Below are 23,696 nucleotides of genomic sequence, written 5' to 3' on the forward strand. Positions count from 1 at the left end.
TATTTTCTCTTACACTTCAACACTTATTAGTCACTCTCTGTGAAGCACTGTCCTAGGCTTTATGTAAACAAATATGAGGGAGAACATGGTCCCTACCCCCAAGGAGTTTATAACCTCATCTCACTGACAAGCAACTTTTAAAAAATAAACTTTTTATTTTAGAACAGTTTTAAATTCATTGAAAAATTGTGGAGATAGTACAGAATGCCCATGTATCTTAAACCCAGTTTCCCCTTTTTGCTAACATTTATATTAGTATGGTGCATAATTTTACAGTCAATTTAAATCATGCCATTTATAGAATTTTGAATTCTGACCTTTGCACTTTACTTTTTACCTTAAGGATTGTTTCCACTTAAAATGAATATTAATGCTGGCTAGATACTCTAGATATTACCTGTGCCAGCCACCTCATTTACCAGGTGAGGAAATGGAGGTATAGAGAGACCGTACGTGTTTTGGTGAAGATCAGAGTATGGAGTAAAACCACAGCTGCAGGCAGTTATCCTCAGGTCCTCCCGTGTCACACGGCTGCTCCTCACCTCGCAGGAGGGATGTCAGGATGTAGGGAATACTCCTTCACGCGTTCCTTCAACTGACAAGTAGTCACTGAGTGTCCACTGAGTATCCAAGATTATTCCGGTGGTGGGAAAACAGTAACGAAGCTGGTCCATCCCTACGCTCCAGGAGTTTACTTTGTAAACGTCTTTGAGTTGAGATCACGGGGTAAAAGGACATTGAGTTTCCGCTTTACTTCACTGAGGTGGCAGAGATGAAGTGTACTGGAGGACGGGAGCCGAACATAACTTCAGAGGGTTGGTGTGGTAGGCCGACCAATGGTTCCCCAAAGATGTCCATGTCCTACCCACCTGGATCCAATGTAATCAGGAGAGGCCTTATAAAAGAGGGAGAGAGGCAGGAGAGTCAGAGATGTGACAAGAGATGCAGATGGCAGTGATGGGATTACTGGCTGGAGGCCGCGAGATGAGGAACATGGCAACCTCTAGAAGCTGGAAAAGGCAAGAAACAGACTCCCCTGCAGCCTCCAGAAGGAAGGAAGCCTTGCCAATGCTTTGGTTTTGTCCCCTTAAGACCTGTTCCGGACTTCAGACCTCCAGAACTATAAGAGAACAAATTTGTGTTGTTTTAAGCCACAAATTTGTGGTAATTTGATACAGCAGCAAAAGAAACTAGTACAGTTGCTAAACTGGCTATGTGGATACTATGTTTTATGAAAAGAAGGAAGTGTTATTAAGATACCATAGGATTAGGGGCCAGCCCTGTGGACGAGTGGTTAAATTTGCACGTTCTACTTCAGTGGCCCAGGGTTTCGCTGGTTCGAATCCTGGGTGCAGACATGGCACCACTCATCAGGCCATGCTGAGGCGGCATCCCACATGCCACAACTAGAAGGACCCATAACTAAAAATACACAACTATGTACTGAGGGACTTTGGGAGAAAAAAGGAAAAATGAAATCTTAAAAAAAAAACGATGCCATAGGATTATAGAATGTTACACTCTAAGGTTCCTCTCTGCTCTATCTAACCCAATAGTTTCATTTTTTTAAGAAGAAAATAATGGTGAAAAAAGAATATATCTGCCAAATGTTTCCTTACTCAAACTGATTATATTACTTTTGATTTGAAACAATAATGTAGTAGCACAATTCATAATAGCCCCATACTGGAAACAACCCATATGCCATCAATAACAGAATGGAAAACCAAATTGTTATATAGTCCTACAATGGAATATGACACAGCAACGAGAATGTACAAACTACAATTACAGGCAATAACATGGATGAATCACACGAACTCATGTTATTGTTGAGCAGATAAAGCCAGATATAAAGAATTAATACCATATGATTCCATTTACATCGAGTTCAAAAACAGGCAAAACTAATCTAAGGTGGTAAAAGTTACCTTGCAGAGGGGTGAGGGGCTGGGTGACGACGGCGGGGCAGGGTGGAGGCTGCTGGGCTTCTGCAGGGCTCTGTTTCTTGATCTCAGTGCTGGCTAAACGGGTGAGTTCACTTTGTGAAAATTCATATGAATTGTACGAACTTCTGTATGCTGTACATCAATAAAAAGGTTACTTAAAATGTGTGGTCTCAGTGGCTGTTGTAACAGTGGCTTTATGTAAAGAATATGAGCTTTCAGAGGGAAAATAATGAGCCAAATCCCCTGTGGGGCCCTTTTTGGATCTATTGCCCAAAAGGAGAGCCAACAACCTTCCCTGGCGTTAGACTCTTAGACTTAAACGTTTGTCCTAAAACACATTTGAAACGCTCGCCTGTGCTGTACTTACTAACCTATCTCCCCCTCTCTCCCAGAACTCATTATTTTCAAGCTGGTGTTTAAAAATATTATTTAATTGTGGGTAAGTAATCTAGGCTAGAATGGAACTCTTTAATAAGTTAATGATAAATAAAAATTGTCTAATTATGATTTTGTGGAAGAATGAGGCTTTCTGGAGTGCTGGGAATTGTAGCCACTTGGGCACCCCTTATTTTGAGTGGGCTGAAGGTGGAGAGCTGAGCCCACGGTCTGACTAACGAGACCCTTCACACTAAATATTGTGGGGGCATAATTTGTACAAGGCTGGTGAGTTCATTTGTAGAATGCTGGACAATTTAAATACTAAACAATATATAGATTAAATGGTTTAAATAATAATCATTTAAATAATAAACATTCTATATAGTTAATGAAAAATATGATTTTATAAATATATTAAATATGATTTTTAAGATGTGTGTTCCTCACATAATTTCTGACTTCCTGGAAATAGAGAATTTGTAGCTAATGGTTGAATACCTTGGGGAACTCCTTACTCTTCAGAAAACATTGAGGAGAACTGCAATTAAATTTAAGTACGTTCTTTACCCCTCTGATTAGTGCTCTTAGTTTATTGTGTTCTTGAGGTCACTGGAGTGCTGAGCACTTCCAACATTCTCTTATTTTGGCTAAGAAGGATAAGAGCCAGCTCAGTACTTAGAATTCTCAGAATACTTGTATCAACAAGATGATTTCTGCACAAGGTTCATTATCAAATGTTATTGTGGCCTCCAGCTTTTCTTTAATTTTAAGGCTGAAACAAATTTTGGAGGGGCTTATAATTTTATTTCACAACTTATAGGAGCCCAAATTATAAAGTTGAATATAGACTTCCTACAGTTTATTTTTGGCAACTTATTTCCTACCAAAACAAAATGAATGAAAGTTGGTGCTCAACGCTGGTGGAGAATATTAACAATACCACTACCACCTTAAAAACAAACAAATTCAAGGAAAATGATATATAAAAACTGCAGTGCTATCTGGGTAGCTAATAAAGAGAAAATATTGATGCCCTTATTTTTACGTCAAAGCTGGTAGCATTTTTATGTCAAATTAAGTAAGTAATTAAAAAAAGATGATTTCATATACTACTTTATCCATGCTCGTACTTACATTAAAAAATTAGTTGGAAGAAATTTTCTGACAATGACATGAGATATTAGAGAAGAAAGGAGACAAAAAGAGGAGCCTATCATGGACTACATAAAGTTTATTAATTTTGATTTAAAAATATTTTCCTTATCTCCTCATTTTTAAAGCCCTAAAACACTCATTTATTGATAATCTAATGTAAGAGCTTTCAAAATAAGATTGCCTGCCTTGCTTCCTCCTGTCCCTCCTCCCCTTCACCAGTGAGTGAGGTAGAGTACCAGACTCGCAGCTCCTCTCAATGTGCATACAAAGCATCAAGGGTTTTATGCAAATTCAGGTTCTCCATTAAGTCTGGGGTTGGTCCAGGGTTGATCCTGGGGTCGACTGGAATCTGTGTTTCTAATAAGCTTCTAGGTGATGCCAGTGCTGTTGCACCATGGACCGGACTTTGAGTAGCAAGGATGGGAAAGAATGTCCATCCTCAAAGAGTTCATGGTCTAGTTACAGCCACTGCCCTTCTCCACTGTAGTTCAGAAAGGTGCAGCTTATTTTTTAGATTATGTATACAACCCAGATATCAACAGGGAGCTTCTCTCTCAAGATCTCAATAAAATCAGATCAAAATGCATCCCTAATTCTATAGCCTCTGAAAACCCAAAGAATTTCCCACAATTTGTGGAATTAGACCCAGAGGTGAAGCTTGGTCCTCCTCCAATTTCCACAAAAAATCCACCTGCACAAAGACGTTGTCCATTTGTAGATGTTACTGAGATGGGAGAAGACAAAGGGAGGGTGGACATAACACTAATGCAGACACTGAAAGGTTTCTGGGCTCCTGCTCCCGTGGGATTAGTTTAGGATCTGGGTCTCCCCACCGTCTGCAGTGCTGTCCCCAGCCTGTACTACCTGCTGTAAATGTCACCCGTAAGCTCACGCTTCCTAAGTGAGGGAGGGAAACCATATTTGAGCTACATCTGATCTGACACCTATTTAGAACTTGCTTTTAAAACAAACATGTCAAAAACTTCCTTCTGTCTGGATAGATCCAGGAGAATTCATTGTTTAGTATAAATATAATATATAATAAAATTAAATAATATAAAAAAGCATAGTGAAATGATAAGGCAGAGCGAGCAAAACTTGTACGATTAGTGTGACCTTCACAAATTTAGGGTACAAATATGATCACATCATTTGTTTAATAAGTTGATTGAGTCCATGTTGACAAGGAGTTCCCATATTTTTCTTCCTCAAATATTTCCAAGAATGGCAGGTACCGATTCAACCCAAGGGTAGGGAGCATTGTGGGTCAGTCCTCTTCCAAGCATCAAGTGGAGAGAACATGGAGTCTGATAAGTCCATTACCTTTGTGTCTTGAGTCCACGAAGGATTGCCACTGGACACTGATTTGGTGGATGATGTTGGGATGCCCCTGCTGCTCTGATAGATGATGGCGTAGACCACAGTGGTGCTACGGATTGGGCATTAAGGTTACAGCTACTTTTAACTCACATTTACGTTCAGTGATTTTTCCCCAGTGTGCAACAGCCATGGCAGGATGGTTGGGTCTGGAGGAAATTCTGCCACTCTGTGCTGAACCAGTGTACCCACCTCTCCACCCCTATGAATTCTGGGGTCCTTATGCTGACATATTTAATTTTCCTAGTACATTCAGCTCTTGAAATTCTTGATCTAGTCTCCTCCTAGCAGATTTTGGGCAGGAATCCTTGACAGACCCTTACAGGTTTTCCTTACTTTGAATCATGGAGATTGGAGTTTGGGGCTCTGATGTCTTCTCTCCAAGAAGAGCCTGAATTCCTTACAGGGACTGAGTCACCTCATCCCCAGTGACCAGCTCTGCCCACCAAGGAAAGAGACAGATTTTGCTAAGACAAAAGAAATAAGTTCCTTATTCCAGAATGGTGCCCATTCACCCTATATTTGTATAATTAAGAGGGTTATTGAAATGACCCTTCTCCAGACCAAGAAGCTCAAGTTTTATCAAATTTAAAACAGCAGAACTAAAAAGACAGTAGAGTTTTGGTATTCTGCTGCATTAGTAAAGGAGAAGGAAAGTGTTAAGAAGAGAACGGGAGAGACTGTGGTAGGGAACTGGGAATTTTAATGAAGTGAGGGATCAATGCTTTCAAACTCCATCAGGCTAAATAAGTGAAGACTGAGAAGAATCCACTGAATTTGGACTTGGAGTCATTGCTGGGTAGACACATGCCGTCAGTGATTTGAAGAGTGAATGAGAGGTGAAGAAGAGGCTGCGGATCTACACTTTTCTTACAAGAACTTCGACTGTGAAAGCAAAGTGAGATGGGATAAGGGTGGCGAGTGGGGTAGTGATGCTAAGGGGAGGCTTCCTAAGAACAAGAAAGAGTAGTTCTGAGGAATCCTAGCTTCACTTTTATTATCTGCTTCTTTAGGAATTCTGAATTAACTAGAGCCTGATGTAGCATGATCAACTATTGAAATGTCAAAATGATAAATGAATTATTTTTTAAAATAAACTTTATTTATTTATTTAGTTTGAGGAAGATTAGCCCTGAGCTGACTGCTGCCAATCCTCCTCTTTTTTCTGCGGAAGACTGGCCCTGAGCTAACATCCGTGCCCATCTTCCTCTACTTTATATGTGGGATGCCTACCACAGCATGGCTTGCCAAGCGGTGCCATGTCTGCACCCGGGATCCGAACTGGTGAACCTCGGGCCACCAAAGCAGAACGTGTGCACTTAACCACTGCGCCACCGGGCTGGACCCTAAATAAACTTTATCTTTTAGAATAATTTTAGATTTACAAAATCAAATTGCAAAGACAGTATAGAGATTTCCCACATAACTTGCACCCAGTATTAACATCTTACATTAGTATTACAATTTGTTACAATTAATGAACCAATGTTCATACATTATTATTAACTGAATTCCATTGCTATATTCAGATTTCCTTAGTTTCTACCTGATATCCTTTTCTCATTACAGGTTCCTACCCATGATACATAACATTTAGTTGTCACATCTTAGGCTCCACTTGGCTGTGACAATTTCTCACACTTCCCCAGTTTTAGATGATCTTAACAGTTTTGAGGAGTACCGGTCAAGTGTTTTTTGTAGAATGTCCTTCAACTGGATTTGTCTGATGCTTTTCTCATGGTGAGACTGGGGTTATGGGTTCTGGGGAGGAAGACCCCAGAGCCATTTTAATCACATCGCATCAAAGGTACATACCATCAACATGACTTAGCACTGCTGGTGTTGACCTTGATCACCTGGCTGAGGTGGTATTTGTCAGGTTTCTCCAATGTAAAGTGACTCTCCTCATGACCCCTTTCCCATACTGTCCTGTCTGGGTGGAAGTCATCACATAGACTACACTTAAGGAGTCAGGAGCTAGGCTCCACCTCCTTGAGGGAGGAGTATCCACATAAATTATGTGGAATTCTTCTAAACATAGAGCTTTGTCTCTTCTCTCGAGGATAAGCGGAGTTTTAATCCTTCTATAAAACACTCAGTGACTTCATGCCTTGCTTACGAAGATTAAATTCATAGGATAAATTTCACCCAGGAAGTTGGCTATTTGGTTCATATTTTTCAATACAGATTAACATGCTGACAGTAGCAGAAGTTGAGAGCAGTGAAGAAGAGCCTCCAAAAAATAATATTGAAAGGGTCTTATTCACATATTTCTTTTGCTAGTCATTAATATTTCCATAGGCCAAGAAAAAGTCATTTAATGGGAACTGCTTGTAACTCAGTGATTTGAGTAACACGAAACTGAAGTACTGAATCAACATTTGTCACTTTTCATTTTCTAACTTTGAATAGATAGAACAGTTTAAAAAGTTAAAGTTAGTGAATTTTATGTCCTTAGCATTGAGAATGAAAGAGAAACCAGAGAATAAAACAGACTGGTTGTGTTAAGCAGTCATACTTTTTCTAGGCTCTATCACTTACTAGTTGTGTGACCCAGAGTAAATTAACCTCTGTAAGCCTTAATTTTCTCACTCATAAATTAGAAAAATAATAATGCCTACATAACAGAATTTTTGAGGATTAAATGAAATAATATACTTTAAAATGTATTTGGGAACTTGAACTAGTGGCTCAAGCTACTAATTCCAGGGGCTGACGCTCAGCCAGGGTGCACTCCTATCGTCAATAAAGCCGTTTATGCCTAATGTTCCTTAGATTGATCAGGGCCTAAGTGGCAGTAGTGTTAAATATTTTGAATGTCACTGCTGCTAGCTACTGGGGAGTTACACAGAGTCAGCTTCCTCCTGGCCCTCCACCATTTATTTATGTAATGCTGGAACTAGCACCGTATCTGGGCCTCACTACACGTGAATAATTAAGATGCTGTGATGCCTGGAGATCAACGGTGGGGAGCCAAGGGTTTACCTTGATGGATTTTGAAAGGCAAAGTCCCCTCTTGCAGAAGGCGTACTTGCTACACCTGAGTCAGCAAGCCTTGCTGTCTCAGCCCTTCCCAGTGTAAGCACAGACACGTAGACAGACACCCCTGGATTCACGCTTGTGGTTCTGTGGACCCCCATCTGTTGGTGTGAACATTTAAGGCAGTGGGCATAATTACCATTCTGTAAAGATAGTTTTGTTCCTTTCCTTGACTTCTTTTTGTTAAAATGTTAGCCAAGGTGATGAACACATGAGGGAAATTATACCCCTGAACAACTCCTGAGTATAAGCAAGTTAAATATCATAGAAAGCTATCAAAAATTCCAAGCCATAATTAATACTGAGTTAGGCAATAGCTGCTCCGGGGAATTATATGACACCTGTAAATAACAAAAAATATTGAGAAGTATCTCCTGAAATGCACTATAACTTGAAGGCAGTTTATTGAATCAATTTCACTTTTGTTGGAAAATGCTTAGTGCTTTTGGAAGAAATTCTTAATAATATCATAATTTTCCTCTCACATTTCATGTTTTGTTTTTCCAAGTCAACGTTTTGGCTAAAGAGTTCAGTTTTTGATTTGTAAAATTGTATCCGTTGTCTGAGATTGAATACAGGAGTATTTTTTTATAATTGCAAATCACTTCTTAACGTGTCTTTTTAAGGTCATCATTTTGGGGAAAAAAAGTAATCACATATTCTATTTTTGTATTAAAATTTGAAATCAATAGGCCATAAGGGAAGACAAGAACATTTCAGCCTCCTTATTGCCTCATGTTAAAGATCCGACTTTAATTTCAAGGAGATATGCTGTTATTCTGCATTAAGAATTGAAACTCAATGCCCATTCCAGAACTTGGTGATTTTCCTTCCGTGAGTCACAAGTCTTGTAGTACGAACACTATCCTGAGATAGTTCCTGGAGATAAGGTTTAGAACATCAATTTATTCTTTTATTTCTCCCATAAGTATGTCATAGTTTTTCAAAAATTCTTACCACTGAGCAAAACTGTCTTAATTTTGCTAAGCATATCACTTGATAATATTGAATTTGAATTCTATTAAGAAAAAAAATACATATTATCAAAGAAATAGGGATGGAACCGGCCATGAAATCCACTAGATGTATCTGCACCTAGCAACCCGTGTGATATGTGGATGGCTTTAATCTGTGCAGAAGTCAAGAATTTTAAAACCAGAAAAGTTCTAGGAGATCATTTTGTAATTTGTATCTTTTTACAGTTGACTAAATTGAGTTTCATCATAGTTAATCCATTTGTGTGGAAACACAATGCTGCTCAGAGGAAAACTGAGCGGGCTAATGGCCCTGTGTTCTTTGTGCTGTATTTTATGACTTCCTACCTGTGCTGATTAGGGTATCACTTAATCCCAAAGAGCATCAGGTGTCTCCACAGCCACTGGCTGTAACTGAAACAGCCGGCTTCATTCCTTGTACGGCTTAATGAAGTGAGCCAGCGGGACTCAAACTCCGGCTGTGTTAGAAGTAATATTTTATTATTAGTAGTAAAGTGTATAAATACATTAAATCTGGGAATGATTATAGTAGTATTCTTTTTGTTGCAAGTGATAGAATCCCAAATAGTACTAGCTAAGGCACTAGCTGGGTGGTTTGATGTTAGGATCCTGGAGCGTCACACCTGACTGAAGGAAGACGGCGTCACCACATCAGCGACGAAACGTCTTCAAAAGCAACCTGAACAGGAACTGAACGATGCTGGGATTCTCATTCTCTCTCTCCACCCTCTTTAAGCTTTCCCTTTGAACTTTGGGGGATGGTGGGGTGTGGGGAGAGGCAAGGGAAGACATTAGTACACAAAGATCAAGAGCTTTGGGAGTCTGTCAAAACTAGATTCAAATTCAGTTTTGCAAACTTACCTTGGACATATTGCTTAATGGCTCTGAAAGGATAAAAGTCAGTTAAACAACAAGTCTCTCTCAGGCTTTTGGGGAGAGAATTACGTGTAATGATATACATAAGGCACTTAGCATAGCAGCTGGCCTATAGTAGCTACTCAATGAATAGCATTGTTATTATTATACATTTAAGATACCATTTGATTACAGGTCTTTCCTCCCTGCTCCTCCATCATCCCTTTGGCTGAAAAGCCAACATCCAAAAAGCACAAGGACCAGTTTTGATAGAATCTAAGATGCTATCAGTTGTAAGATGGACCATTATTTTATGTGCCACTACAAAAGAAGATATGCTGCCAATTATTCTATGGTTCACTTTCTTAGCACTTGAAATTTTTATTTTATACTTGAAAAAGCTGTTTTAGACTTATTTAGATGTACGTTATCAAATATCACTCATGTATATACCTAAAAAGGGAGATATAAGGAAAATAATTAAACTATTCCTGCAACTCCTTCACCTTCTATGTCTGATGACTGTGAATCACATGGTAACTTAGAGGCGTCTGTGTCTGTGTTCTCATATACATCATCCTTTGTTCCATCAAGAGCATCGGGGAGAGAGCATTTCTGTGAAATAAGATGCTTCACTTACGCTAGGATTCTAGGATTTTTTCCAAGTTGCTAATACCCATTCTGCAAGTTTTGATGTGAAGTTAAATGTGAAAAATATGTGCGTCTAAGAATTGATGTACAAATGGTAGATGGCCCGCATCACAACAGGTCCCTCACTTAGCCAAAAAAAGAGTCATAAAATTATTTGAAATAGTAAGCTTGTTTAGTGCATTAAAAATATTTGAATAATCACTCTTTAGTCTGCATAAACTGAGGCGTGCTTGTATCAATTACATTTTTTTCCCCACATCAACAGAAAACAGTAGGCTGAGCTTTTAGGCTAAAAGCAACTTGCCCTGCATGAAGGAATGGTTTTCTTCAGCTCTATCAACACCCCACTCAAGGAGACAAGTTGGTGCCATTTGAAGATAGTTGAAACCTATAGCTTTTTCTTGCCAAGATTTGTTGTTTTAACATAAAAATCAAGCAGTAGCAAGGCTTACAGAGTTTTTTGAAGAATAATTTCTTTCAAATTTCAAGCTGAGAGTATCCTCAGCTCAAATTCAGAAAAAAAGGAATCTTATAAAGTATTGTGAACTTATTAACATGTCCTTATCCTCTCAATATCTTTTTTTTTTTTTTTAAATTGAGGTATACCATACATAAAACAAAAAGCACACGTCTTAATGGTATGGTTAAATGGCAAAAACTCATGACTACCACCTCAATCAAGAAATAGCACATTTCTATCATGACAAAAATTTCCCTGGGCCCCTCTCCAGGGTATCCACCTGTCCCCTTCAATATAATCTGGTCTTTTAAGTCACGAATCAACAACATATTGGAGTATCAGAAAAAGAGAAGAAAAAATTTCTTAAGTGATCATAAGTTATACAGTTAAAAATCTAAGTCTTGTAACTTCTTAATTTTAATTGATACGGCTACACTGCTATATATCACTATTCTGTCTTCAGGTGACTTTGTTATTTTTAAAATGACTAATGTTAACCTGAATAGTAAATGAAATATAATACCCTCGTCACACATTCTGGTGGAAATACAATATGTTTCTATCCAGGCTGGATCAGGTACCATGTGGTGTCCCATTTCCATTTGGGACATAAACACTATATAGATTTACCTACCACATGACTTCCAGACTTAGCCCAGTAATGTCAAAACTTTGAATTGTGTATTAGCTATAATAATTACTTAAAAATTCATTTTTTCTTTAATATATAGCGAAGCAAAGTGGCAACCATGGGTGCCTATTACTCAAATGTAAAAAGTTACTATAAAGGTAACAATAAACTATGTATATAATATGTATATTTCCTCCCTTTTATTCCCCTGTATGAAACTGTGGGGCTTTGTTAGGAGTAATCCACTATTTCCTTTGCCCATTAATATTTCTTCATTACTCTGAACGTAATTTGAGTAAAGATATGGGTAATAATCTTCTTGCTTAATACTAAGGTGTATCAGCACATTCAAAGGATGATAAAATCTGATGGGTCGAGAGCAGAGGTAATAAGTGAACCATAATCCATTTATTCAGATACTGTAATGCATTCATTCATTCTTGACTCAATCTAAAATTTTGAGTGCCTTTCATACGCCTTCACTGTGTGAAGACTTGGAGAGAGAACAAAGATGGCTTGCAAAACCTCCCTTATCTCATGAAAGTCATTCTCTACTGGGGTTGTAGACACGTGAGCAATTACAATATAGTCTGACAAGTGTATAAATATGATGAGCGACGGGGCAATATAGGAGGGGTCCTCAACTCTGATTAGGAGGAGGGGTGGGATTCAGACCTGAAGAATGAATAAGAATTCGCTAGGCAAAGAAGTGGCAAAGTATCTTATGAAAGAGGAGAAGGAGATAAGGTCAAAGTATTTGCTAATATGGTCCCAGGAGTAGGAGACTTGGCTGTGCTTCATCTAGAAGTATAATGTTCCTTTTAAAACTAATGAACCTGTCAGTGAAGAAATTATTGGCCAATCAATGTTTCAAAAGGCAATGAAAACCACGTAAATATAGCAGGATTTTATCCGAAATAACAATAAACAAAGTATTCTAGCCCAGCCTTTTTATTTTTAGATAGTTTTTGTATCACCACTGGAGAGAGAGAGAAATGACATGACAGGGACACAGAGAGACCCTTCCAGGTGGTAATAGTGCCACAAAGGAAATTTTTTTTTGTTTTCTTGGCTTGATTTTTCTTCCCACTAAAAACAGAATGAAACCAAACAGTGAAAAACAACCACAGGGAAATACAGAAACATTGCCACAAAGGGACTATTGTTTTGATCCAGGTCACATTAGAAGGACTGGCAAACCAATGCTTCCCTGTTCCATTGCTGGGAAATACATCACCCTCATTGTGAAATTCTTGAGATGCAGACAGACAGCCTCATCTATTCCCATGATCTCAATAGGCTGCTGATTACCAAATGTTTGACCTTTTAAGACCTGTCTGCCCCATTACACTACACCTTCCAAGAGGTCTGTGTCACAAACCAGTTTCCCTGGGACCTGGGATAATAGTTGGTACAGAGTAATGGCACATAGTGCTCAGCAAACACTTGTTGACTAATAAAAGCAGAGAACTGTCTTTCCAGCCACCTTTTCCTCGAGCTTTCCTCCTCCTCCCCTTACCCTATGATGGGAACCCTCTAATGCAATGGCCAACAGGCTTCCTGGCCCTTCTCTGATGGCCTTCCATTCACCGGGCAGAACACTCATCACCCCGCCCCAGGAAAGACTGATGCCTCTCCCAAATGGATTTGGAACTCTTGGAGGGCAAGGACTGTACCTTATTCAGTCACGGGATGCCTTGGAAAGTCACTAGCATATAGTAGGTGCACTCTGACTCTGTTGGATAAGCAATCACATGAAGAGTTTATAAACTTTGCAATGAGTTTATTCGTATCAACAAATGTTTACTGAATTCGTAACTTGCCAGGTGCTGTTGTAGACGTGCAGGATACAGAGGCCAATAAGACTGATATGGCCCCTGGCTTCCTGGAAGTTAAAATCCTAGTGGAGACAGACAATAAACATGTCTGACTCTGTTTTTGATGTTTGATTGACTGCTGACAGCTTTCAAGTCCTATCCCCTTTCCCTTTCTGCCCTGCCTCTGGGCAACTAGGTAAGCAAGTCTGGGCACTCCCTCCCTTGTTCAGACCACGAAAACCCCAGTGGTGCACAGAGGAACTCTAACCCCGGCCCCACCCCCTAACTACAAGGAACACCGGAGCCGCTCACCTGTTTTCATTCAGGCCATTTTGTATTGCCCTGCTCTTCCCAGAAAACCTTGGCATGTAAGCAATAAATCTTTCAGACCCTCTTGGTGTGCACGTGTGTCCTCATCTCTCTGGACATCTGCACTAATTAGGTGGTGCTGCAGGGGGAGTGCTCACGCTCTCTGTGGGGCAACTACAAGACACACATAAACAAACACACAAGGACACTTCAGATAATGGTAGACGATATGGGAAAAACGAAGGGAGTCAATGAGATAAAGGGTTAGGGGCTGTGAGGGTGGAGGGATGGGAAACAGGTGAGCTTTACGGAATTATGTGATGTGATGTGATGTTATGGCGGGGACTGTCACTATCTCCCAATAGTGTTTTCTCTTTCTCCATAAGAATGGAATAACAGTAATACTTCATTTCTTCCTCCACTTTTAGCTGGGTACATGGCCTCTCAGAATAAAAGTGACGTTTTCCAGCCCACCAGCTGGGAGCAGCCAATGGGATCTGACTGGGTCCCATTCTCCTGACAAGATGTGGACTTGGTGGTTGGAACTCCAGTGGCCCCCCAGCCCATGGCATGACTGTGGGGATCAAGGTGTGCAGAGCAGAGCCACAAAAGAGAGGGGGTTGGGTCCTTGCCTTGCGGAGCGCCACAGCTCTGCCTGCCTCCCTCTGTGGGCATGTCTAAGAGAAACCCACATGCATCTTGCTACAGGCACTGAAGTTTTAGCTTCTGTGCTTTTCTCTCCTGAACGAATGTTGAACCTGTCATTTTGGAACTCATTATCTTCTCTTGATAGCTTTTACCAACTCTGTTCTCTCAACTTAGCCCTGCTTCTTTTCCCTTTCCTCCTATTTTTCCCCTTCATTTCTGTCTTTTTTCTCTTAGTTGAGCATTATGCAAAACTGAAGTATCTTGATGTATTATCTACTGACTACATTTTAAAAATTAACTTTTATTACAGAGAAAATAAAATACACAGAAGCAGACAGAAGAAAATACCGAATCCTTCTGTACTCACAACTCTGCCTCACCCATTATTAACCTCAGGTCACCTCAGCCTCGTCTGTACCCCGGCCTCTTCCCCCTTCCAACATTATTTTGAAGAAAATCTAAGACCTCATATTATTACTGTATTACTCTTTCAATTTTCAACCACTGGGAATCTATTTTGCCAAAGTGGCAGAGTTTACTACTCATTTATAGTCCCTGTATCAATTTGGAGAAAAGGATTTTTAAAAAGTCACACAGACTCTGTCCTCCCCCCGCAGATTATAAAAACTGGCTAAATTAGTAATACATGGTGGGAAAATATAATAATAAAAAGAAGCCATTTACAGTAGTAACCAAAATTAAGTATTGGGTGTTATTTACTTATTTTTTTGGTGAGGAAGATTGTACCTGAGCTGACATCTGTGCCAATCTTCCTCTATTTTGTATGTGGGTCACCCCCACGGCACGCTTGATGAGTGGTATAGATCTGCACCTGCGATCCAAACCCACGAACCCCGCTCGCCGAAACAGAGCCCACTGAACTTAACCACTAAACCACTGGGGTGGCCCTTGGGTGTTACTTTAAGTAGACAAACTCTAAAACCCTAATGATACTGAAGATTTGTTTTTATAACATTCATAAGGCATTGACCTTTTATGCCAGCGGACCTGGGCTGTGTGGCTGTTTTCCCACAAAGCAAGCTGGAGCTGTTTTGATACCACTCATGCCTAAGAATCAAGCACGGTTCTCACAGGCAGCGTGTAACCAATCTTTTGGAGGGAGTACACATTAGTAGGACACAGTGGAGGCAGCTCTTTCTACAAAACGATATGGTTACAGAGTCAGCGCCAAATTCGCATAAATTTTACTTGCTTTTATATTGTTATCTTGGTGAAAAATAGATTTGTGACTTGCACACTGTAACAGAACAAAACCACTATGAGCGATCAACACCACGGCCTTTATGTTCTTTTGGAAGCTTACTATGTTCCTGGGCATTACAAACCTATTTCTGCTCTGGGAAGTTGTGGGAGGTATCTATCTGGGTACCCCAGCATCCCATTGCTTTTACCTATCCCATGATATTGAACTTCACACCAGCAAGGAAATGTGGTACTTGTACCCACAGTGTGATGAAAGAAGGTGTAAATGTTGCATATTGGGTTTACTTGTCTAGACCAAAGACAGAAGTCTGGGATTGTTGCTTTCACCTCTGTACCTGAATACTCATCTTGTGGAACCAGGCCAACAGTCAACAAGAACAGTTTATGCAATGAATAAATACAGAAACGCTTCAGGCAAAACCAGTAGCACAGCTTATTGGTGTTCAGGTTCATTTAGCAAATTGACACTCGGTAACTCTTTTGTTCTTTACTCTTAGTGGTTCTTGAAAGCATTTTTACTTTTCTCATAGTCTTAATACAATAATGTTCCTTATCACATCCCGCCCATTTCAGAATTCTCAGCTTTTTTGATGTGATACTAACACTTACCCACTCCTAATACTCGTAAAATTGTGTGTTCTCATTTCTATGCCCAAGTGGGGTTTGACTTAAAATTTCAGACATTGAGTTGAGTATTTAAGTCTCCATACTACTCATGATAAAAGGAGTAGAAGTGTTTTCCCAGAAAATTTAAAAGAACTATCTCTTGGGCTAGTGGTTTTAACTGGAGGTGAGAGATTTGAAACTTCTCCTCCTTATGGTCTTGGGGAAGGAGCTACTTAGAAAAGTTGTGTGTATAAATAATCTTGTTCTAGCAAATCATATACTGTTGGGGCAGAGGAGTGGAGAGAGAGAAAGAGGCTGTGCTCTGAGTAGACATCCATCCACATGTCTAGACATTCACTCCTCGTTTAAATATTTAGAATTTTCAGTAGCTTGTGAATACAAGATTTATTACACTAAGGCAAGCTTCAGATATTTGACACGTAGCTGATATTTTCATAGTGTGAGAACTACCAAGCTGACATTATGCTGTCTCTGTGATGATTATTTCCAAATGTTCAGAGCAAAAACTTATTCATGGGACCTTAGGGCTTTAGGATGGTGTTAATTTAAAAGACATTCACATTGGCTTCTTTTTTATTTAAACATGTTAAATGGAGTATGAAAAGCAGGTTAAGAAATCAATGGAGAAGGAACCAGCAAAGAAGAAACCTATTGACAAGAAAATTTTAAATAGATTGATGTCCTCTTCCGTCAATTTCATGGACACCTTGCTGACAGCAGGCTTCAGAGACTGCCTCCTCCTGTTTTTGACAGCTGTAATCTTACTGTTCATATTATCTCACTGATGTCACTCATAGTGAATTTGGGGAATTAAAAATAAGACTTGAACTTCTTGTTTATTTGCAGAATATCCTTAATAAATAAGTCAAATAACTAAATTTAATATTTTCCTACCACTTTTAATACTAAATTTGGACTTGAAACTAAAATCAAATAACAGTGATATTTTATGTTAAAAATTTATTCTTTTGTTCACCAAACTCTTTAGTAGCTAATCGTGAACCTACTGAACTGCTGTTATTTTGGAAATAATTCAAAGGAGGGTTTTTTTAATTAAATAAATTGGCCACATCAGAGAGAATTATGAGTTTATGCAAGCCGTTGTCTTTCCAGTTATGTGCGCAGCAGTGCTCTTAATTACTTGGGGTCACTGAAATCTCCTGACATCCTCTGGAAAGCGTTTCTCTTGCAGTCTATCTTGTTAGATATATCCTTTCTCTTCTCGGAAGCCAGCGTCTTTTCCTTTTTAAAATCCCTTTAAGCAACAGTGGGAATGATGTTTGATGATGGTAACATGGATTCGGTCTTAAAATCAGCCCCGTTTATTCCACTTCTGTAGGTCAATGACAGGAGTCACTGTGAGACCATCTAAATTCCCTGACTGATCTCACAAAATGTTATGTCTGATACAAACAAAAATTGTGGGACCTCTGTGAGCTAGACTACCAACTTTTGGGAGTTGCAGAATTTTAAATTATTGCTTGAAAAACAAAAGGACAAGCCAAGCATGCTGACGTACACGCTGTCACAGAGGATCACTGTAATCTTGTTCTCTAAACCAAAGCCGAAACAGAATGGATTGATAATTGTTACCTATTAGTATTGCTCAAATTCTTAAATTCAAGCGCTGGATTCAGGGATTATCATCTCATTTCAAAGCTTCAAGAGCCACACTGTTTTGCATGGATTGAATACCACAAAGTAAACTTGATTGTATCCTCAAAGGCCAAGGAGTTCCCTTAGCCCATTTCAACAGGGCTGTCCCTGAGAAGACAGGAGACAAACGTGGAATGGTATGACGGTGCACCCAGCACCTTGGACGCACAGCTCCCCACAAGGTCCCGGGCCACCCCAGGAATGTCCTTAGAATGCCAGCGCTGGCAGGTCCAACCCTCCCCTTCGGCATCCGTTAAAGAAAAGAAGTCTCAGGAATCCGATCCCTGTCCGGAGTCCCAGCGCGGGTTACAGCTCAGCATCTGGGGTTGTTACTGCCTGGCGCCTTTTCCGAGATTCCCAGACCGCCTGGGTCACTAATAGCTCCGCGAGGACGGAGAATCTCGTCCCTTCTCTTAAACTGCACCTTGCCCAACACCTCGTTCAATTTCCAGCAGGACAGGGCTAACCACCTCTCTGGTCACTGCCCTGCTTGTTTATTTCTTCCTAACTGCAAGGCTCCTTTCGCCATGGCGGTCCTCCAGCCCGCGGCTCAAGGCCGGGTCTGGGCAGCAAAGGCGAGTGTTCACAGCCTGGGCTAAAAGAGGAGTTCGGGCTTTGCTGGGAGCCCTCTCGCTCTCAGGAAAGCAACAAGTGAGCCGCACGGTCGCCTCTGGCAGACACCCTGCCCCGGACCACCGAGCCTTTGCCCTCGGAGAGAAGTCCCTAGAATGGACGGCGCCTTGGGTCCGGAGTCAGTGGGAGGAGCTGTGGGCGGGACTTTCAGCGCCACCCCGCCCCCGCCCGGCCCGCGGCGCTGCAGAGACGCGGGGCGCCCCCTGGTGGCCGCCCGGCCGCGCTGCTCCTGGCCGGCGGCGGCGGAAGGGGAAGCGCGGAGCTGCTGGCCGCGCGGCCATGGCGGAGCGGGTGCGCGAGGAGCTCGCGGCCTTGGCTGCGATTTTCTGCGGGCCCGACGAGTGGGAGGTGCTGAGCCACTCAGGTGACTACCCTGCCCTGGGGCCCACACTTGGGGACCGGGCTAGTGGACTGATGGAATGACACGCACCGGGGACTGGAGTGGTGTCGGAGCAGGCGGGAGTGTGAGGCCACCCCCTAAAGCGGGGAGAGTGTCGCGCCCCGCTCGCCACTCTGCAGTCAGCGGAGAACCTGATGCCCAGGCGCCTGCGGCTCGCCGGCCCGTCCCTGCCTTCCGCGCCCCCAGCTCCGCGCCCGTCCCACCCCCCTATTGGCGGTCCCACCCCCCTGCTTGCCGGTCTCAGTCCCCGATCGTCCGTCCCAGTCCCACTCGCGAAGCGCCTGGCCCTTCGCGCCAGCCGTGCCCTCCTGGAATGGCTCCCACATGCTCTCCCAGGCCATCCTCTACTTACCCTTCAGATCTCACCTTAAAAAAGGCCTATCCTGAACCCCCGTAGTTTAAACCCAGCTTCCGCAAATTGCATGATATCCTTTGTAAGCGCTAAGCATTGTGGCCTTCGGAGCGCTCACGGCAGTTTTAACTCTGTATGGGTATTTGGTTGTCTCAAGTTACGTGACGGCAGGGACCCTGTCTGTTTTGTCATCACAAAACTCTAGGCACCTAGAACAGTGCCAGGCACGTGGTAGGTAGTAATTGTGTGATGAATGAATCTTTGAATATCGCCCGGTGCTCCATCGCATACTTTTCTCAGCTGTGTTTCTGAGTTGATTGTTTTGCTGAAAGGTGGTTGCGGGTTACAGGCTCTCGAGGGCGCGTTTATCATCAGCCCGCATTTACGGATTCCCTGCAAACATTGACAAAGACACCGCCCATGTCCTCTAGGAGCTTACAGTTTAGAAAGGTTCTTTGGCTATTTTTTGATGATGGTTAAAACTTTTTCTGCCCTTGTCCGTGGCTTCTAGTAAAGAAAAACCAAAACTGCAGCTTGTGAAAAAGTGCAGTGACACAGATAATTTTTGATTTTCACTTAGCTTTCAAATACATTATGTAAATTTTTTGGCATGGGATTTTAGCCTTCTCTTATGTTTCAGCTACTGTCAAAATTGTCCTTCTGACCATAAATTGGTTTAAGAAGGTCGTCTAGAGTGTAAGGGGTGTTGTGAGAAAGCTGTCTAGGAGTAAGACGGTTTCATGGGATCCATGTGGTGTGTTATTCACACCCAGAGCAGGGGTTGGCTCCTTTTTGTTTATTCTTTCTTGCATCCACCGTCTACACCCGTTCCTAAAGCTCTATGTTCCAGGCCCTGTGAACCAATTAGTGTGATGGAGCTGCTTTCTTTTTCGTGCCTAGTCTGTCTTGGAGCTTTTTGCAACAGTTGTTTAAAATCCATAGGAAAGGATTTACTCCCTTTAGTGTTTTCTAGTCGCCCCTCTTCTGATTGGGTAGCATTCGTAATTCTTCATCATCTTACCCGCTGTCTCTGCAGCTCTCGTTATTGATAATTACTTCTGCCTGAGGCAAGCTATTTGAAGAGATCATCAGTTTTCCTAAATTCCTGTATTATGGCTTAGTTGGGAATATCCTGGAAAAAAATGAACCTATGGTTTCCCATGACACCTTAAAGAGATGGAGTGGTAGTCATTTGGGTCATGAGTGCACAGCTGAGCGTGAGACACTGCTGGTGGGTCAGAGAAAACTTAAAAAAGTAAGCATTTAAAGAAAGCAGTTTCTTAATATTGAGAACACTGTGGACCCTTTATCTGCTGTTAAATTGAGCATGACTTTCAAGCCATGCCTCCTAATTAATTTAATTCAATGTTCTGGCATCAATAAGTAATTGAATTATAAAAGAATTCAGTGTAACAACTTAGGACATTTTGTTGCTGAAAGGTTCACTGGAGAATAGAACAATTCAGTGATTGAAATCGGGATGTTTGATGTTCACAACTGGGAATGAAGGGTAAGGTAGGCCTTGTTAATAGCCCACAATAAACATACAGTGGGCTGCTGGCTGCTGCTCCAGGGTCACCGTCAGCTTGGCTGGGAGGCTATAACCTTGGTACCAGAACATTCTGAACCCCATCAGTTCCTTCCTGGCCTCCCCCAGATGGGCTTCGCCCTGTTGCTACTGGAATCAGGAGAACATTGTGTGGGATTGCACTTCTGGTGACAAGATAGCCCAGGAAGGCTCAGGCTGCCAGCCCAAGGATCAACTATTAAGGCCATAAGATGGAAGAGGGTGAATAGTTGAATTCAGTTCAGCTGGGTTAATTTAAGCTGAGACTTTCAGGGGATTTATGTACATTTGGCCTCTTTACTATGGTTATAGTAAGCTCATAGTAAGAGGCATCAGGTGTAACTACGTCTTAATGGGTGCAAACTGTGTAAGCCCCCACACTCCTGTCTACTAGGGAGGCCTGTGGGTAGACCAAATCAGGGGTATTCTGCCCCTCTCTGTGCAGTGCAGTCAGGCCAGGTGCCAGGTTTAATGGGGTCACCTCCGCTGTACTTAATACTTTAAATGCATCTTACTTCATGAAGGGTGCTCTTAGCTTTATTTTACAGAGAAGATAATGCATGCTCAGGCTGGATAAGTAACCACTAGGTTCCAGAGTATATGGGCCTTTGCACTACATCATGCTCCTTAATAGAGATGAGGCTACTCCATCAGTAAAACAGTTCTTAGCAAGGATAACTCTTGACCAGAAAGAGAGAGCAATAATGAACACCCAGAGAAAACAGATGGGTATGACCCAGCTTATGTTCAAGATAATTCTGAAAGAGAGTATCTACATGCATGTGTGTGCATACCTATGAAATAGATGAGATTTGTATTGTTGTAAATCTTCATTTTCCTGATAAGGTGATTGAGGGTCACAGAGATTATATTGCCATAGTCAATGCTCATTATACATAGAATTGCATTTCTGGAAATTAACTCACAGATCAAAAAGTTGTAAAATGGGAAGTAAGACCCAACATCATAAAATATGTTTGCTCAGAAACTTCAGAGTGAATTTTTGTATTCTGCTGGCACTAATGTTCAGATTGGATTGGGCCCTCCTGCAAAAATGAATCGTGGCTGTCACCCCCTCACCCCTCTAAATCTGCTCGGCTCTGTTTCCTGCTGATTGTCAGTACTGAACTCACCTCTGTAAAACCAGTTCAGCTTTGAACTTCACTTCTAAAGGATAGGATTGCCACTTTTAGCTTCATGCGTTTCTTAGTTTTTTGTATTTTTCCTGTGACCACATTTTAAATATATATAAAAATTCAGCTGAAACTTAAAAACAAGCACTAGTGGATGCATCCTTGTGGTGAGCCCCCTAGGAGCAAGAGGAAAAAAATCCTGTGCACGTGAAGGATGAGAGGGTGTTTGGAGCTTCTTAGTGGTTTGCTGCACAAAGTCTTACTCTGAGGATGTGTAAAAATTGCAAAGGAAAAAAAAAGCAAGTCTAGGGAAAGTCAGTTGAATATGGGATATAAATGGTTTCTTAAAGGGCTCTAAATGAATCTTGAAGAACTCATTTTCTTAAATTTTGTTTACAATTTCCAGTGTCTTCCGCTGGTAGACAGCATTTGTTGAGTTTCTACTGTGTGTGACTGTGAACCGGGTGAAGCCTGAAAATAACATTAGTGTAGAGTTTGGAGTTCAGTTCAGCTTCTCTAGTTTGAATTTCTGTTGTTTGGGGTATGGTTAGGAGGATAATTTCTTTCATGTGCTTGTAAAGAAGAATGAGGTTTGAAACCTATTTCAATTAGTGTTTTAGTTATGAAGTTGATACACTTATTATAAGGCAGAATGACTTATTAAAAACAAAACAACTAGGGGATATGTATGTGAGCTTCAAGCAGAGGCAAGACCTATATCTTTTGGTAGGGTCTTTTTTTTTTAAAGATTTTCTTTTTTTCCTTTTTCTCCCCAAAGCCCCCCGGTACATAGTTGTATATTCTTCGTTGTGGGTCCTTCTAGGTGTGGCATGTGGGACGCTGCCTCAGCGTGGTTTGATGAGCAGTGCCATGTCCGCGCCCAGGATTCGAACTAACGAAACACTGGGCCGCCTGCAGCGGAACGCGCGAACTCAACCACTCAGCCACAGGGCCAGCCCCTGGTAGGGTCTTTAAAATAGATGAAAATTGTCTTGGAACTTCTGAAAATTTTAGTTTTCTAGGGCAGGCATAAGTTTCCTAGAGCATCGATGTTTATTGTGAATGATGAGTTTGTGTATTAAATTTAATAATTAGAATTGTGTGGAGCCAGGGAGGGACAGAGATTAACATTCGATTTAGAGCAGAATTATTTTTCTGTTGATCACTCTGTTTCTAAGCTGTTAATAATCTTAAAAACAGATAGGGGCAACTTCATTTTCTTTTTTTTAATGAAAAAAAAACCCCAACAAGCCCAACATCAGACTGACTATGCATGTGTTACGTGAAAAATTCTGAGGCAAAAAGGAGCCGGTTTAATTGCATGTACAAACTAAGGCCGATGAGAAATGGAAGGGTAATATACATTCTTCTAGAGTTTTTGGGAGAAAATGAGTTTTTATTTATTTATTTTTTTTGAGGAAGATTAGCTCTGAGCTAACTATTGCCAATCCTCCTCTTTTTGCTGAGGAAGACTGGCCCTGAGCTAACATCCGTGCCCATCTTCCTCTTCTTTATATGTGGGATGCCTCCCACAACATGGCTTTTGCCAAGCGGTGCCATGTCCGCACCTGGGATCTGAACCGGGGAACCCTGGGCCGCTGAAGCGAAACGTGCACACTTAACCGCTGCGCCACTGGGCCAGCCCCAGAAAATGAGTTTTTAAAAGAATCTGTAATTTTATGACCACATTAAATATCACCAGAATGGGGTATGTTATTGGGCTTTTCATTTTCTTACAGAGATAACATCATTTTGTGTAATTTTAGTTTGTGGCTCTAGTGTGTGTGTAGTGGGGGATGAAGAGTCACCCAGAAGACCAATTAGAAAGAACGTTAATCCT

The 23,696-nt window shown here is 41.3% G+C and overlaps 1 protein-coding gene and 1 long non-coding RNA gene across 4 annotated transcripts in view; one reads left to right on the plus strand and one right to left on the minus strand.

Moving 5' to 3' along the window:
* Nucleotides 1–19,244, minus strand: LOC124230057 (uncharacterized). Of its 2 annotated transcripts, XR_006886061.1 has the most exons (5): nucleotides 19,157–19,244; nucleotides 13,620–13,790; nucleotides 9,517–9,642; nucleotides 1,932–2,081; nucleotides 1–895 (listed from the first exon to the last, which is right to left on the minus strand). It is a non-coding gene; the product is annotated as an uncharacterized LOC124230057 (long non-coding RNA). The 2 variants fall into 2 exon arrangements; XR_006886060.1 differs by lacking the exon at nucleotides 1,932–2,081.
* The window catches only part of RWDD3 (RWD domain containing 3), a 16,122-nt gene continuing 11,036 nt past the window's right edge, over nucleotides 18,611–23,696 (plus strand). Inside the window, exon 1 of one of the 2 annotated variants that reach the window (XM_046645800.1) lies at nucleotides 18,611–18,768. In XM_046645800.1, the coding sequence (XP_046501756.1) occupies nucleotides 18,684–18,768 (85 nt within the window). In that variant the 5' untranslated portion in view covers nucleotides 18,611–18,683. The remainder of the gene's footprint in view (nucleotides 18,769–23,696) is intronic. The other variant, XM_046645798.1, reaches the window with a different exon arrangement.

Source organism: Equus quagga, chromosome 18 (assembly GCF_021613505.1).
Source record: "Equus quagga isolate Etosha38 chromosome 18, UCLA_HA_Equagga_1.0, whole genome shotgun sequence".
NCBI lineage: Eukaryota > Metazoa > Chordata > Mammalia > Perissodactyla > Equidae > Equus > Equus quagga.